The sequence below is a fragment of the Microcaecilia unicolor genome, chromosome 11 (assembly GCF_901765095.1).
Source record: "Microcaecilia unicolor chromosome 11, aMicUni1.1, whole genome shotgun sequence".
NCBI classification, from domain to species: Eukaryota; Metazoa; Chordata; class Amphibia; order Gymnophiona; family Siphonopidae; genus Microcaecilia; species Microcaecilia unicolor.
Window position 1 is genome coordinate 111937637 of NC_044041.1, and position 15466 is coordinate 111953102.

The 15466-nt window shown below is 44.3% G+C and overlaps 2 protein-coding genes across 2 annotated transcripts; both read left to right on the forward strand.

Moving 5' to 3' along the window:
• The first annotated feature begins 4566 nt into the window (after window positions 1-4566).
• On the forward strand, window positions 4567-5405 carry EEF1E1 (eukaryotic translation elongation factor 1 epsilon 1). The gene has a single exon (XM_030218526.1). It carries the CDS (start codon window positions 4709-4711, stop codon window positions 5240-5242), a length of 534 nt encoding a protein of 177 aa, XP_030074386.1. The 5' UTR covers window positions 4567-4708; the 3' UTR covers window positions 5243-5405.
• A 660-nt stretch (window positions 5406-6065) lies between these two features.
• On the forward strand, window positions 6066-6741 carry LOC115480172 (small vasohibin-binding protein-like). Its single transcript, XM_030218658.1, has one exon. The coding sequence runs from the start codon at window positions 6215-6217 to the stop codon at window positions 6413-6415; it is 201 nt and encodes a 66-aa protein (XP_030074518.1). The 5' UTR covers window positions 6066-6214; the 3' UTR covers window positions 6416-6741.
• The last annotated feature ends 8725 nt before the right edge of the window (window positions 6742-15466 follow it).

Below are 15466 nucleotides of genomic sequence, written 5' to 3' on the forward strand. Positions count from 1 at the left end.
AGTAAAGTCGACCAAATGCTCGTCAGGGACGCCCTACTTTTTACCATTATTGGCCGAGGACGTCCATCTCTTAAGCACACCCCAGTCCCACCTTCGCTACGCCTCCTACACGCCCCCATGAACTTTGGTCGTCTCCGCGGCAGACTGCAGTTGAGGACGCCCAAAAATTGGCTTTCGATTATGCCGATTTGGGCGACCCTGAGAGAAGGACACCCATCTCCCAATTTGTGTCAGAAGATGGGCACCCTTCTCTTTTGAAAATTCCCCTGTTAATCTCCCAGACTACTGAAAATCTTGAAACTAGTGACATATAACCTTTTTTCCCTAAATGTCAAAACTCAGACTGCAGTCACACTTGCCTCTGTTTCTCTCTCCAGGTTTTCTTCAACTGTCTCCTACAACTGAATTTTCTGGTGACATCACATGTTCTACCAGGTTCATGCACGTGAAGGTTCCAAGCCTTGCACGTGCCACATCTTCAATCATTGCAAAAATAAACCCTATCTCTTTTAAAAGACACAGACTTCTAGTCCTTTTTTTTTTAAACAAAGAAAATAATAATAATAATTAATCTCTCACACCACAACCACTCTTTAGAGCTCTGATCCATGCACACAACTAATACATCCATACTTACACACAATACCTTTCCAGCAGCTAAACCTGTAGTCCTCCAGTTCAGCCACACCAGTTCTCAGCACACAGATAACTGACAGTCCTCAGCATTAACACTGCCATTCCTCACCTCTCACTACAGCAGCCACTCTGCCTTGCAGCATCTTAGACAGCTCCTGACTGCCCCTGAGCCTGAAAAAGCCTCAGAGGACTTAAAAAAATTTCAGCCACACCTGACACGACTGTGTTTATCAGAAAACCTTTCCTCTGCTACTGAGCTCTGGCTCTGTGCACACAATTCATTGACACTCTCTGCAGCCCCTTCTTGTTGCTGGGTGCCTCTGTGCCAATCAGGGCCGTTTCTCCGGGCATTTTTTTGTGCCCTTAACATTCGGGGACTCTTTTCTTTTCCTGCATCTGTTGCTGGCCAGCTAACCAATCAAGGCACTCTTCAACTTGGTGCTTTCGCACCACAAACATCTGGGCATTTGAGCCCGCTCCGCTGTTCTCCCTCCCCTTTCAGGGAGCTCTCTCAACTCTGCGAATGCACGCTAATCGAGCATGCGCTGAAAATACATCTCCTGCAGCCCCGGTACCCAGGACCGCCGCTGCACCGGAATGCAGCCGCCAACCATCCCTGCCTGCCCCCCTGGCTCCCAATCAAAGAACGTATTGCTTTCAAAATCTCCAACCTGGTTCATAAAATCATTTTCGGCGAAGCCCCGGGATACATGACAGTCCTCATACAGCTACCAACCAGAAACACATTCAAATCAACTCGAACATATCTAAATCTCCACTACACAAGCTGCAAAGGGCTTAAATACAAATCAACTTACGCATCCAGTTTTTCCTACATAAGTACACAAGGAACGCATTATCAAAAGCCTTCAAAACAACGTATGACCACCTAAACGTCCGGAAATTACTAAAAACCAACCTGTTTAAAAAGGCATACTCTACTGACCCAACTTAAATGTCTGAACTCTGCAACACAATGAAACCAAACCATGTAATGGACATAACACAATTCTTCCGCTCTACAATTCCCTAATGTGTCTGTTCCACGTGAACCTTATCTTACCAAAACATCACTTTGTATTTGGTCATACTGGAGTCGGCGAACGCCTCTCCGGTACTATGTAAGCCACATTGCGCCTGCAAATAGGTGGGAAAATGAGGGATACAAATGTAACAAATAAATAAATGAAAGTATCTTGCAGCCAGCCACTGAGTGCGGTCCCGCGAACTCTGGAGCACTTCTCTTCTCAGCACAGGAGCACTTCCAGGTTCGCGGGTACCCGCAATTCTTTTTTTTTTTAATATTGGACCCCTTACAACATGCATGGGATGCAACGAACAGCACCATTTCACCATCATGGGGAGAAAAAGTGTTAATGCACATACAATCATAGTGCTATATTTATTACTTGGCAAGAAAAATGAGCACACATTAGTAACACAGTAGATGACGGCAGAAAAAGACCTGCACGGTCCATCTAGTCTGCCCAACAAGATAAACTCATATGTGCTACTTCTTGTGTGTACCTTACCTTGATTTGTATCTGCCATTTTCAGGACACAGACCATAGAAGTCTTGCCCAGAACTAGCCCCATTTTCAGGACACAGACCGTAGAAGTCTTGCCCAGAACTAACCCCACCTCCCAAACACCAGCCCCGCCTCCCAATCTCGGCTAAGCTTCTGAGGATCCATTCCTTCTGCACAGGATTCCTTTATGTTTATCCCACGCATGCTTGAATTCCGCTACCGTTTTCATCTCCACCACCTCCCGCGGCAGGGCATTCCAAGTATCTACCACTCTCTCCGTGAAAAAATACTTCCTGACATTTTTCTTGAGTCTGCCCCCCTTCACTCTCATATCATGTCCTCTCGTTCTACTGCCCTCCCATCTCCGGAAAAGGTTCATTTGCGGATTAATACCTTTCAAATATTTGAACATCTGTATCATATCACCCCTGTTTCTCCTTTCCTCCAGGGTATACATGTTCAGGTCCGCAAGTCTCTCCTCATATGTCTTGTAACGCAAATCCCATACCATTCTCGTAGCTTTTCTTTGCACCGCTTCCATTGTTTTTACATCCTTAGCAAGGTACGGCTTCCAGAACTGAACACAATACTCCAGGTGGGGCCTCACCAATGACTTATACAGGGGCATCAACACCTCTTTTCTTCTGCTGGTCACACCTCTCTCTATACAGCCTAGCAACCTTCTGGCTACAGCCACCGCCTTGTCACACTGTTTCGTTGCCTTCAGATCCTCAGATACTATCACCAAAAGATCCCTCTCCCCATCCGTAACTATCAGACTTTCCCCGCCTAACACATACTTCTCCCGTGGATTTCTACTCCCTAAGTACATCACTTTGCATTTCTTCGCATTGAATTTTAATTGCCAAACCTTAGACCATTCTTCTAGTTTCCACAGATCCTTTTTCATGTTTTCCACTCCCTCCCCGGTGTCCACTGTTACAAATCTTAGTATCGTCCGCTAAAAAAGGCAAACTTTACATTCTAACCCTTCGGCAATGTCACTCACAAATGTATTGAACAGAATCGGTCCCAGCACCGATCCCTGAGGCACTCCACTACTCACCTTCCCTTCCTCCGAGCGAATTCCATTCACCACCACCCTCTGGTTTCTGTCCGTCAACCAGTTCCTAATCCAGTTCACCACTTCAGGTCCTATCTTCAGCCTGTCCAGTTTATTCAAGAGCCTCCTGTGGGGAACCGTGTCAAAAGCTTTGCTGAAATCGAAGTAGATTACGTCCATAGCACGTCCTTGATTCAATTCTCCAGTCGCCCAGTCAAAGAATTCAATGAGATTCGTTTGACACGATTTCCCTTTGGTAAAACCATGTTGTTTTGGATCTTGCAACTTATTGGCTTCCAGGAAATTCACTATCCTGTCCTTTAGCATCGCTTCCATTACTTTTCCAATAACCGAAGTAAGGCTTACCGGCCTGTAGTTTCCAGCTTCTTCCCTATCACCACTTTTGTGAAGAGGGACAACCTCCGCCGTTCTCCAATCGCACGGAACCTCTCCCGTCTCCAAGGATTTATTAAACAAATCTTTAAGAGGACCAGCCAGAACCTCTCTGAGCTCCCTCAATATCCTGGGGTGGATCCCGTCCGGTCCCATGGCTTTGTCCACCTTTAGGTTTCCTAGTTGTTCATACACACTCTCTTCTATGAATGGTGCTAAATCCACTCCACTCTCACATGTACTTTTGTCAGTCCATCTCGGTCCTTCTCCAGGATTTTCTTCTGTGAAAACACAAGACAGCTTTTATTTGTGCTGTTTCCACCAACTACAAGTAGAGAGGTGTGGTAGCCGTGTTAGTCCACTCTTAAAGGTTATCAATAGAAATTAAACAAAATAAAACATGGAAAAGAAAATAAGATGATACCTTTTTTATTGGACATAACTTAATACATTTCTTGATTAGCTTTCGAAGGTTGCCCTTCTTCGTCAGATCGGAAATAAGCAAATGTGGTAGCTACCACATTTGCTTATTTCCAATCTCACGAAGAAGGGCAACCTTTGAAAGCTAATCAAGAAATGTATTAAGTTATGTCCAATAAAAAAGGTATCATCTTATTTTCTTTTCCATGTTTTATTTTGTTTGATTTCTATTGATCACCAGCTACAATAATTTTTGAAGCTGATTCAGTGATATTCATTTTTGATTTCATGATATTTATATCTACATATGGGATACTTTCAAATAAATTAAAAATCTTTTGTCCTTTTTACAGATGAACCACGCATTGGCAGTCCATTATTTCTTTTGCTATTGCTTTCAATAGTGTTTGCTATTGTTTTGGGTGTACTTGTGACTCCGCCTACTGGCTTCAAACCCATATAATGGGCTTTCTTGTTGTGCCTCCAGTTGCGTTCCACGCCTGTACGTTGTAGAAGAGCGGGCCGCCTCCAAGCGACGTGAACGTGATGGTGACGCGCTGAGGTTCGTGGGACCAAGGAGGTTAGATTGAGTTTTAAGAACCTGTTAGCTTACTTAATCTAAATCTAACCGCCTTGGCTTGGGTGCGACGATTGCGAGGGGACAACCATGGCGGTAGCAGTGCTGACGGAGCTGAGCGCGCTGGAGAATACCCTGGGGTTGCCACGCAGCAACAAGTTCAGCGCGCTGGCAGGTGAGCGCCCAGTCCCCGTACTCCAGACCAACGACGGGCCCCGGCTAGTGGGGCTAGCCACAATCGCCTCACACCTTGTCAAGCAAGCTAGGAAGGAACAGCTTCTAGGGGCCTCGAGCGAGGAGCGCGCAGCTGTGCAGCAGTGGCTCGAGTACCGCGTCACGCGGATCGACGGGCGCCCGAGCAGGGAGGAGGCAGATGGCGTCCTGCGCGAGCTCAGCGCCTACCTGCAGGACCGCGTCTACTTGGCCGGCAACCGCCTTACTTTGGCCGATATCCTAGCCTACCACGGCCTGCATCCGCTAATGGTTGCGCTGCCCGTGCATGAGAAGGAACGCTACGTCAATGTCTCGCGCTGGTTCAGCCACGTGCAGCAGTACCCGGGCGTCAAACAGCACCTGCCCGCCATTGTCTTCTTGAAAAACCGGCTGTACGCGCGGGGGCCGTAGCGCGGCGGTTGATCGCGAGGGCCACCTGGGACCGATCTGTTGAGGCGCCAGCACAGAACTTTTGGGAGCAGCTATAACCACTGTACTACTACTTGACATTTCTAAAGCGCTACTAGGGTTACGCAGCGCTGTACAATTTAACATAGAAGGACCGTCCCTGCTCAAAGGACAAATGTACAGTCAGTCAAATAGGGGAAATCTAGATTTCCTGAAAGGTATAAAGGTTAGGTGCCGAAAGCAACAGTACTACTGTTTAATGGTAGTCTTCTTGGGCTCTTGGACTCGAAAGCAGCCGAACGCGACGATTGGGTGCTGAGACTGAACCTATTCGGTTGCATGATATGTTTCGTTTTACTTGATCTGTGAAGCAGAATTCATCATATGTGTATAGGGGAGCGGGAGTGATGTGAAGCCTTGTCTGTTACATGCTTTACAGAACCCATTCTACTGGAAGAGAGACTCTTCTACCTTGCTCCTCCTGGGGAGGGGGAGAGAGAACAAACTTCAAAGCTAGTCACAAGTACATGTGCTACCACTAATAATAATAAAAATGTTTATAGTTTTTGTGAACGTTTCATTCTATCTCTTTTAATCAAACACATTATTTCCGCCCGTAAACGGTACTGTAGAGATATATGTACAAGAACGTATGCCTCTTCTTTCAAGTTTCTCCCCACACCGAGCATGCACACCTCTCCATTAATATGTGCTGTACTTACAAGGCTAGTAAGAAGAACAGAGAGAGAAAATGCCGCGGCAGCCAAAGGGTTAAGTCCTGGAAAGTGGGCGGAGTTAATATTTGTGGGCGGTGGCATTGAGGAAGAATGAGCTGCTTAGCAGGCAGAGGGTGTTTGACTTCCGGCCGCTAGGCCGTGGGTGTGCCACAATCGAGAGAGAGAGAGCCAGAGCAGAGGGTCACAACGGGTGCTTGCGGAAAGGAAGAGAAGGGGAGGCGGACAGATCTGAACCGCTATGGAACCGGTTGGCCGCAAAGAGAAGCCGAAGACCAAGGAGCAGCCGAGCCGGCAGGAGAAGGCCAAGCAGAAATCGGCGCAGCAGGAGCTGAGGCAGCGGCAACGCGCGGAGATCTATGCGCTCAACCGGGTCATGACGGAGCTCGAACAGCAGCAGTTTGAGGCGTTCTGCAAGCAAATGCAGGGAAACGGAGAGTGAAAGAGATCCCCGGCGGGAGAATAAGGAAAGGACCGCCGGACTCGGTGCATTGGCTCCGGCAGTTAGGAGAGGGATTTTCAGTGAACACAGATGCACCAGAACTGGGACTGGCTGAAGGGTGGAGTCTTGCAGCGGGGACTTTAATAGTTTTTTTCGGTAAAGATCTGCGATCCAGTGACTGCTTGCTTTTAAAACCCCACTCTAGCTGTCCCGGCTTATTCACCTTCTGAGAACCGGGCTTTGTATTATGAAATGTAAAAATTCACATTTCTGGCATGTTAGTCCTCATCCCCTTCTCCCTAGTAAAGCCATGGTTGATGTGGAAAGTCGCTCTTGTACTGGATATTTCAGAAAGATAGATCAGGGACCGCAGAAATGGACCTTCAAAGGAATAGCAATAACTTAAATAAAGACAAAAGGCATTATTTTAATAGAGCAAGCTGAAGGAAAGGAGAGCAGGAGAGGGTAGATAATGGTCCCAACGGCCATAAGATGAAGCCTGTAGTGAAATATATAGGGTGATTTTTTGTGGTTGATGCTATACTTGAATTCACTTTGATATGTTTATATAAACGTTTTGATGTTAACGTTATAGGGCATTGTCTTTAAAAGATCATTAAAAAAAAAAAGCACAACGCACTTAAGGGAATCAAAAAAAGAAATGCACAGGTTCATGAAAAATATGGGGCAATACGCCTAAAAGCTGCACTACACCTTCCTAACCTTCAGAAATGTATCCAACCCTTTCTAAAACCAAGCTCAGCTGTCAGCTTCAACCACATACCCAGCAACAACTGCCACAGTTTGTGCATTGCCAGCAGAAACCATCTGTTTTAGAACCCACTGGTGCTTTTATAGTCTTCTGTCATTTGTTGTTCTTCTCCAGCGCTGTTCAGCCTTTCTTCACAAGACCAGCTCAAATGTAGAGACTATGTTCACACAGATGTACAGTGTATTTTGTTGTAAAGGGGGAAATGGGCTCAATGGTCACTGGGATAAGCTACTAGATAGCAGCTTAAATTGTATCGAGATCACACTGTACATCTGTGTGAACATAGTGTCTATATTTGAGTTGAGTTTCTATGAAGTACTACTACTACTACTACTATTTAACATTTCTATAGCGCCTCAAAACGTGTGCAGCGCTGCACAAACAGAAGAAAGACAGTCCCTGCTCAAAGCTTACAATCTAATAGACAAAAATAAAGCAAGCAAATCAATTGTGTAGAGGAAAGAGGAGAGGTGGTGGGGCGAGCGGTTACAAGTCAAAAGCAATGTTAAAGAGGTGGGCTTTCAATCTAGATTTAAAGATGGTCAAGGATGGGGCAAGACGTAGGGGCTCAGGAAGTCTTCCAGGCGTAGGGTGCAGCGAAACAGAAGGAGCGAAGTCTGGAGTTGGCAGTAGTGGAGAAGGGAACAGACAAGAAGGATTTATCCATGGAACGGAGTGCACGGGAAGGAGTGTAGGGGAGGACGAGTGTGGAGAGATACTGGGGAGCAGCAGAGTGAGTACTTTTCTAAGTGTTCTTTCTTCACAAGGCAGCTGTTCCACCCCCTTAATTGGTACTGTTGTCTTATTCTGTTCAGTTAACTTCTGCCAAGTGTAGTTGGTGCCAGAGATGAAAGGAAAAGAAAGGGATTTTGGTTTTAGGTCATCCTATTTTCAGTTGTAGCCATAGGAGCTAACTTTTCAAAATGATTGATGGTGCTAAGCTCATTGGAAATAACCCTTCCTTGGACACATAAAAGGAGTTTTTGCAATATTGGGGGGGGGGGGGGGGGTGTTCATCCACAGAGTTGGCTCCTGTGGTCCTAGCTCAAGAAGAATGATTTTCAAGTACAAGTATTTTCAGTTCATAAGAAGATAAGGGCTTTTCCTTGTTCTTTTGGCTCAAGCTCATCTACTTCTCCCTTGTCTGTCTTTACCTCTTAAGAACAAAGCCATCCTCAACCCCAATCAGGCATGTGATGGCTGGCAAAGATAGTGGGAGAGGTAGGTGCTATGGAAGACAAACAAAAGAGGCTGAACACCAGATAAAAAGAACAATTAAAAATAAAAAAACAGACATGACACCATATTTTCATTGAAACATGGCCAGCAAAACTGAAATCCACTAAAATAACTGGAAAAACTTGATTAAAAACATTTTGTGTGGTTTTATTGTATTTAATATTTTAAAGGTTTTTTGTTTTATTATATTTACATCCTGCCTTTCTGTGGTACAATCAAAGCAGTTTAACATTCAGGCACTTTTCTCTGTCCCTAGGGGGCTCACTATCTTAAGTTTTGTACTTGGGATAATGGAGAGTTAGATGCATTGCCCAAGGTAACAAGGAGCTGCAGTGTGAATCAAACTCAGTTCCCCAGGTTCTTGGCCTACTGCACTAACCATTAGGCTACTCCTCCCTGCTTCAGAATTTCATTGAAACATGTCCATGTCGGGTAGAGGCCTTCCGAGATTCGGTTACAGTGCCAAAACTGGCCCAGAATTCTTTTTCTGCGTGCTTTCAGCATGTGCTAAATGATAAGATGTCCATTTTATTCCTGTGGGTGTCTTATAGTTCACCTTAGTAAAAGGACCCCTACATTTAGGATGATGAGTTCCTTAGCCTCTCTATGGAGATACAATATCAGCTGTCACTCCAAATATGGTGCAAAGTCAGCCACTGTAAAAGCACTCTGGCTTTTAGTTTCAGTTTTCATTAGCTGAAGTCCATGTGTGCCAGGGCTATTTTCCTTGGAGATAAAATATGAACTTTCATTACTCAAATTATTATATTCCGGCTTGGATACTATTTGGGTCATTCTAAAAAACTTCTAGGCTCTGTTGGGTATGATGAAGATGCAGCGTTTTAATCAAACTTGTGACGTGCAGAAGCTAGATTCTATGAGAAAGGAATCTGCAGTGATGGTTTTCAAGCCCACATACTGGTCAGCTTATAGTGTTAAGAGGGAAATGATATTACAATGAAAATAATTTGAGAAATGTATCACCTTTGATTGTAATTTTTCAGAGCATATAGTCCTCGCATTCAGGATTATCAATGGGCTTTTTTATTCTGAATTGTGCATCAGGCGGGTATAATATCCACAGGGTAATATCCTGCGTTAGGAAGCTCTATATCATGCTTGTCCTTAATCAGTTTTATAAGTAAATACGAAACGGGAAACATCTAAGTGCTGCTTTCTCCTATTTGTGCACAGCTTGGGTAAGCATAAAAAGCTGGCAATCATGTTTTGTTTTTTTGACATGTTCTTACAAAGTTCCTATCTCAGAGGATATTTAACTACATCTGCATTGACTTGGGAATGTAAAGGTGCCAGACTTATTGTGAAGTCCTTGTTAAAATGGCTCTCCCAGTTGTCAGCCTGTGCTTGCAATTCCTGGGACTGGAGGGTTATATCTCCAGTGGGTTTAGCAGAGGGCTGCTACTGCAAGCTCTAACAATACTCAGTAGGCCTCATTGGTTCACATTCACATAATCAAACACTAGGTTTCGCCTTTGGCCAAAACCAGGCGGTAAGTTTTAGCTGCAGTTTTGGTTTTGGCTGAAACTGGAAAAAAAAACAGTTGGCTTCTGTCAGGTTTTAAATTTCATTTTTAATGAACTGTTTGTTCTTTTTTATCTGGTGCTTTTCATCCCCTTTTGTTTGGCAAAGATAGTGAGCCAGTTCTCTCTGTGTTCAGCTTTCCATTTTTTTAATCAATTTGGTTTGATACTATCTCTCCTGATGGCTTCCTGCTTTCCTTTCTGTTTTGCCCACCAGTACTAAATTAACTAATTTGTCACAAAAACCACCAAATGCATGATCCACAAGTGTTATACCTTAGTTGATGAAATTTATATTTTACTTATGTTCTGGTAAAATGACCCTTTCATTTGGGATGAAGACATGGTCCGTGGCAGTTTTCAGATGCTGGCTGCAAATTAATTTATTCCTGCTCTAGTGGCAAGATCACCAGCTCATGTTGTCCTCTTATGTGGTCAGGAGAAGGGTGGATTATAAGAAAGCAGTTTATACAGGACTAGCCCTACTGCCAGGCAGACTAATGTCTTCTAGGATGACAGAATTTAATGTGGGGGCACAATGGGCAGGACAGGGCTTGCTTTCTCCCTCCACTACCGCTACCCTTCCTCTGCCTGGGTTGCTGTGAAGTACTTGACAGTGGTATGCATGCATGACAGGATGGGACCTAGCAGATGTACCTGGGCTTCAAGGCAGCACATGAAGATTTAAAATGGCAGTGAGGAAGCTGGCCCTATGATGGGAAAGCTGGACATGGGGAGAGGGCAAGACAATATAAGATGCTGAACAGGGCAGTTAAAGGGAAAAGGAGAAGAGATGCTGTACACACTGGGGGGAGGGCAAGGAAGGGGAGAGGCTGGACTATAGGGGAGGATTAAGGAAAGAAGGGGAAATGCTGGATACAGCAGGAGGGAGGAGAGAAGGGGAAAGGGTAAGAAGAAATGAGATGCTGAACATGCCAATGATAAAGGAAAAGGAGATGAGGTGTTGGACACCCTGGGGGAACTGGAGATGCTGGACTCTGGGGGAGGATACATGACTGAGGGGTCCTTTTACTAAGCTGCAGCAAAAGGGGGCATGCACTGGTGTCAGTGCGTGTTCTTGATGTGCACTGAGGCCCCCTTTTACTGCTGCGGGTAAAAGGCTGGGTTTTTTTAAAGAATTGGCCATGTGGCAAGTGAAGCACTTGCTGAGTGGCCATTTCGGGGGAGGGGGCAGCACTTACTGCCACTCATTAAGGGTAAACACCAGCGTTACAAAAATAATATTTTTGTAGTGGTGAAAATGATGCGCACTGGGGTTGGGAACTACTGGTGGGCTGCTGCAGTAGCCTGGCGTTACTTCCGGTTTAGCAACTGGTAAGCCCACATTAAGCTTACCACTGTTTAGTAAAAGACACCCTGAATGTTTGCCTAGTTACCCTTCGGCTGGCCCTGAGTTGGAGTAATTATAAAACCATTTATAACGAAACCCAACCCAATCCATAATCATTGAAGAGCAGAATATAAGAGATGCACATAAAGAGATTAAAAAAAGGAGTAGGATGGAGAAAGAGAAACGTCCAACATCATCCTCAAGTTCTGGCTTCCAGGGGAAGGCTGGCAATGACAATGCACCGGTTCTTATGCTCAGCTTCCTCTTTTGCTGTGACAAAATGTCAACATTTTCACCATATAAACAGACGTAGTCAAAAATCATGGGTTCACGTGTCTCTCTAGAACAAGAACAGTTTATATGGAGTATTATAGAAAGAAGTTGATGTCTACCCAGTTCTTAATCGAGAATTCACACATTCTTAAGTTGTGAAGTATTAATCCTTAACCAGTATTTTCTGCAGGTCGCTCCAAGGAGCATAGCTGAATTTTTCTGTGAGCATAATTTCAAAGACCAGTTTAGGAAGTGAATCATGCTACATGACTGAGACTCTGAAGGGAAGAAAACATGTTGTGCAATACACCACACAGAACATGCTGAAATAAACTCATAAGATGTAGTTCAATGTTCCTGTTGAACAGGTTGATGTGTCCTGCCTGTGATAGCTGCAGATCCAGTCATTAATTTCACGCCCCCCAGACTGGACTCAATATTAGGGGCATAACTAAACTTGTCTAAATCCCCAGGTGCCTAGGGCAGGCAAGGTCTACTTTTTATAATTGTTTAAGAAAAATTCTTTCTTGCTTTCAGATGAAACATTTTTTGATTCTGATTCAAGCAGTAATCCTCTCTTACCCCCCACCCCCCCCGTTTACTAAGCCATGCAGCAATGCTGACACAGCCCATTGAAAGTGAACAGGCTGTGGTGGCATTAATGCATGGCTTAGAAAACAGGGGAGTAAATTAATCTAATCTGTTGCTTTTATATCACACAATTCCCAGAAGGAGGTTCTAGGCAGTTTACAGTGTAAACATAAGGATGATGGGAGAAGAGAGAAAGGAGAAAATGTGAGGGAGGTTTAACGTGATAGTATGCAGTGCATGAGTAGCTAGAATTTGTCGAACAATAGGGTTTTCAGTTTCTTGTGAACGGATCATGAGTGGTAGGGAGTTCCATTCTGAAATGGCACTGAAGGAGAATATGGAGTTAGCCTGACGTTTGTACTTTATGTTATTGGTTGGAGGGTATTTCAGTCGTATGCTGTCCTGGAGTCTGGCAGAGATAAAGAAGCAACCAGAGAAGAGCTGGATCAGTAGTTTCAATGTATTTCCATATAGCACTTGGAAGATGAGGCAGATAGGTTTGAAGGTGATTCGAGCCTTGACATTTAGCCGGATTATTGTAATGGCCTAGATTGTCTTTTTTTTCAGCCAACTGGACTGCTAGACTGCAAATATTGCAAAACACTGCAGCTAAGATGACCATGGGGCAAAATAGATTGGATCACATTACACGTACATTGATCAATTTCCATTGGTTACCCATTAAAGCCCAAATTATTTTGAAGCTTGCATGTTGGGTATGTAAGATGTTCTATGGTATATGTCCAGAATACTTAGTTTCTTTATGTTCATTTTTTTCTCCTATTTCATCACATGCTATAGATTTATGCCTTCCTTATTTTCCATCATTTGTAAAAGTAAGATTTAAGAAATCTCTATCAACATCATTTCCATATGAAGCAGTTTCTACATGGTGTTCACGCCCAGTTGATATTAGAAAGATTAATTCTTTCTTACTGTTTCGAAAGCAAAAGTTTATTCTGCTTTAGTGATTATGATCTTTTTTTGGTATCTGTGGGGTTTTTTTTTTTTCATTATTGTGTAATAGTTAATTCTTGTGTTATCCGCTTTGAACCTTTGACTGGGAGTTGGGGACTACAAGCAGTGTTAGCATTACCATTACCAAGATACCTTTAAAGCTGGACACGAATTCAAGGATCAGCACTTTTGGGCCAAATGGAAATACCTCTGATTTGGCAGTGTTGAATTATCTAACCAGAAACAGTGCTATGTTCATTCAGAACCTGCTTCGATGCTTGTGCTGTAATAAATAATGCTACCTCATTTGTAGGTGAGATCTTACGCTTAACACTAGTAACCCTAGAGCCAGTGGCATGGAGAAGCTGGCACCATCTCTGTGCTAATGATTCCATACCTGAATGAAATAAAAGGAAGGGGCAGAGACACGTAAAATGGGAAAGATGAACATGACATGGTGACAGTGCTATGGGGGAGGGTGGAAGTTAGGGCAAGAGTATTAGGTGCCCTATGCAAGCCTTGGGCATTATGCCCCCCCCCCATTGGCCCCTGTGTGATCCTGATTATTAAACACAATTGTGATCACGCCCAACCCCACCCTTCCCAGAAAAATCATTGAAGACCTATTGCTCATCTTCCTTCACTTGATGCCCCATTCTCCTTAAATTATCTCTCTTGCTTTTTGATATCCCTACTCCCTTCAACTTATTAAGTATGATTTAATGTTCACTTTGCTGTTGGTCTGTAACAAACAAGGCTTGGTTTTGCCCTATTGTTTCTCCCTTTCTCCTTCATGCCTTGCTGTCTAGAAGAGTTTTTCTGTCTTATTTTTATTCTCTTGTCTCTGATTTTAAGAAATTTGTAACCTGCTTAGATTTTTATTACATAGGCAGTACAATAAATAATCTGTAAAAATGGATCATTGGGTATCATGGGTCAGTACTCAGCAGGACTGCTGCTGCTTAATATCTGGATAGCTTTGTGCAGAGTGTTGAACTAGCCTATCCATCTAAGTTAAGACTAATGAATATGCAGTTAGGACTGCTAATTATGCAGACCACATTATGGATAGTTATAGTTTATTTCATTTACTGTAGTGCTAGGCTTAAAAATAAAGATCAAGCGGTTTACAATCCAAAAACGATAAACTAGAAAAGAACTCCAATAAAAAATAAAGATAAAGGTATCTGGAAGTTATTGAATATCACAGCGTTTGGCCTTGTCCCTTGCCTTTCCTTGAATGGATACATGTTGGCCATGGATCAGTTTACACAGACTAACTGTATCTCTTCTCTGGGGCAACTTTTACATAGTTACAGATAAAGACCAGCATGGCCCATTCAGTGTGCCCGGAAAGACAACCAGGGTTGTACCTGCAACTCTGTTTACCCCTCATCTCTTTTTGGGGCCCTGTAATGGAAAAGTTTGTGCTTGACACTGAGTTCTGCTAAGTATTGTTATCATATTTAATGTTTCCTTGAAAGTACATAATGATATCATAGTTAATGCTCTCTTGGAAGTTCATAATGAACTGTCAGGACAGGAATTGATAGCATTATCACATTAAATGGTGAAGTAATTTGTACTAAATGGAATGACAACATGCTTAGGGCTAAGGATGATGTTTCACATGAATCTCTGAAAACCTGGCCAGTTCCTGGGGATGCATTAAGAAACTGTCACTCCTTAACTACACGTCAGCCTTATTCAATTAAATGAGATCATGTGTATTGGTCAGTATAAAAGCTGGGAGCTAAGGGCAGAGAGATAGAGGTTAATTTTCAGAACGGGAGCAGACGTGCTACCCAGGCCCCTTGTGCCCACTGAGACTCTGCCTGGCTGCAACCAGGGGCGTATCTGCGTGGGGCCTCAGGGGCCTGGGCCCCCGCAGATTTCGCCCTGGACCCCCCTACCGCTGCCAACCCTCCCCCTCCGTTGCTCGCCTACCTTCGCTGGCGGGGGACCCCAACCCCCGCCAGCCGAGGTCCGCGTCCTCCTGCCGCTGCCGGCTGCCTTTGGTCCTTTAATTCTTCCATTGAAGCTGGCGCCGACGAAAGTTTCTTTTGAGTCTGACGTCGCTGCACGTTGTACGTGCAGGACGTCAGACTCAGAAATTGTTTCTGAGTCTGACGTCCTGCATGTACAACGTGCAACGTGCAGCGACGTCAGATTCAAAAGAAACTTTTTCGTCGGCGCCAGCTTCAATGGAAGAATGAAAGGACCAAAGGCAGCCGGCAGCGGCAGGAGGACGCGGACCTCGGCTGGCGGGGGTTGGGGTCCCCCGCCAGCGAAGGTAGGCGAGCAACGGAGGGGGAGGGTTAGCAATG

Coding starts and splice junctions, on each gene's coding strand:
- EEF1E1 (XM_030218526.1), top strand. CDS start 4,709: ATGGCGGTAGCAGTGCTGACGGAGCTGAGCGCGCTGGAGAATACCCTG.
- LOC115480172 (XM_030218658.1), top strand. CDS start 6,215: ATGGAACCGGTTGGCCGCAAAGAGAAGCCGAAGACCAAGGAGCAGCCG.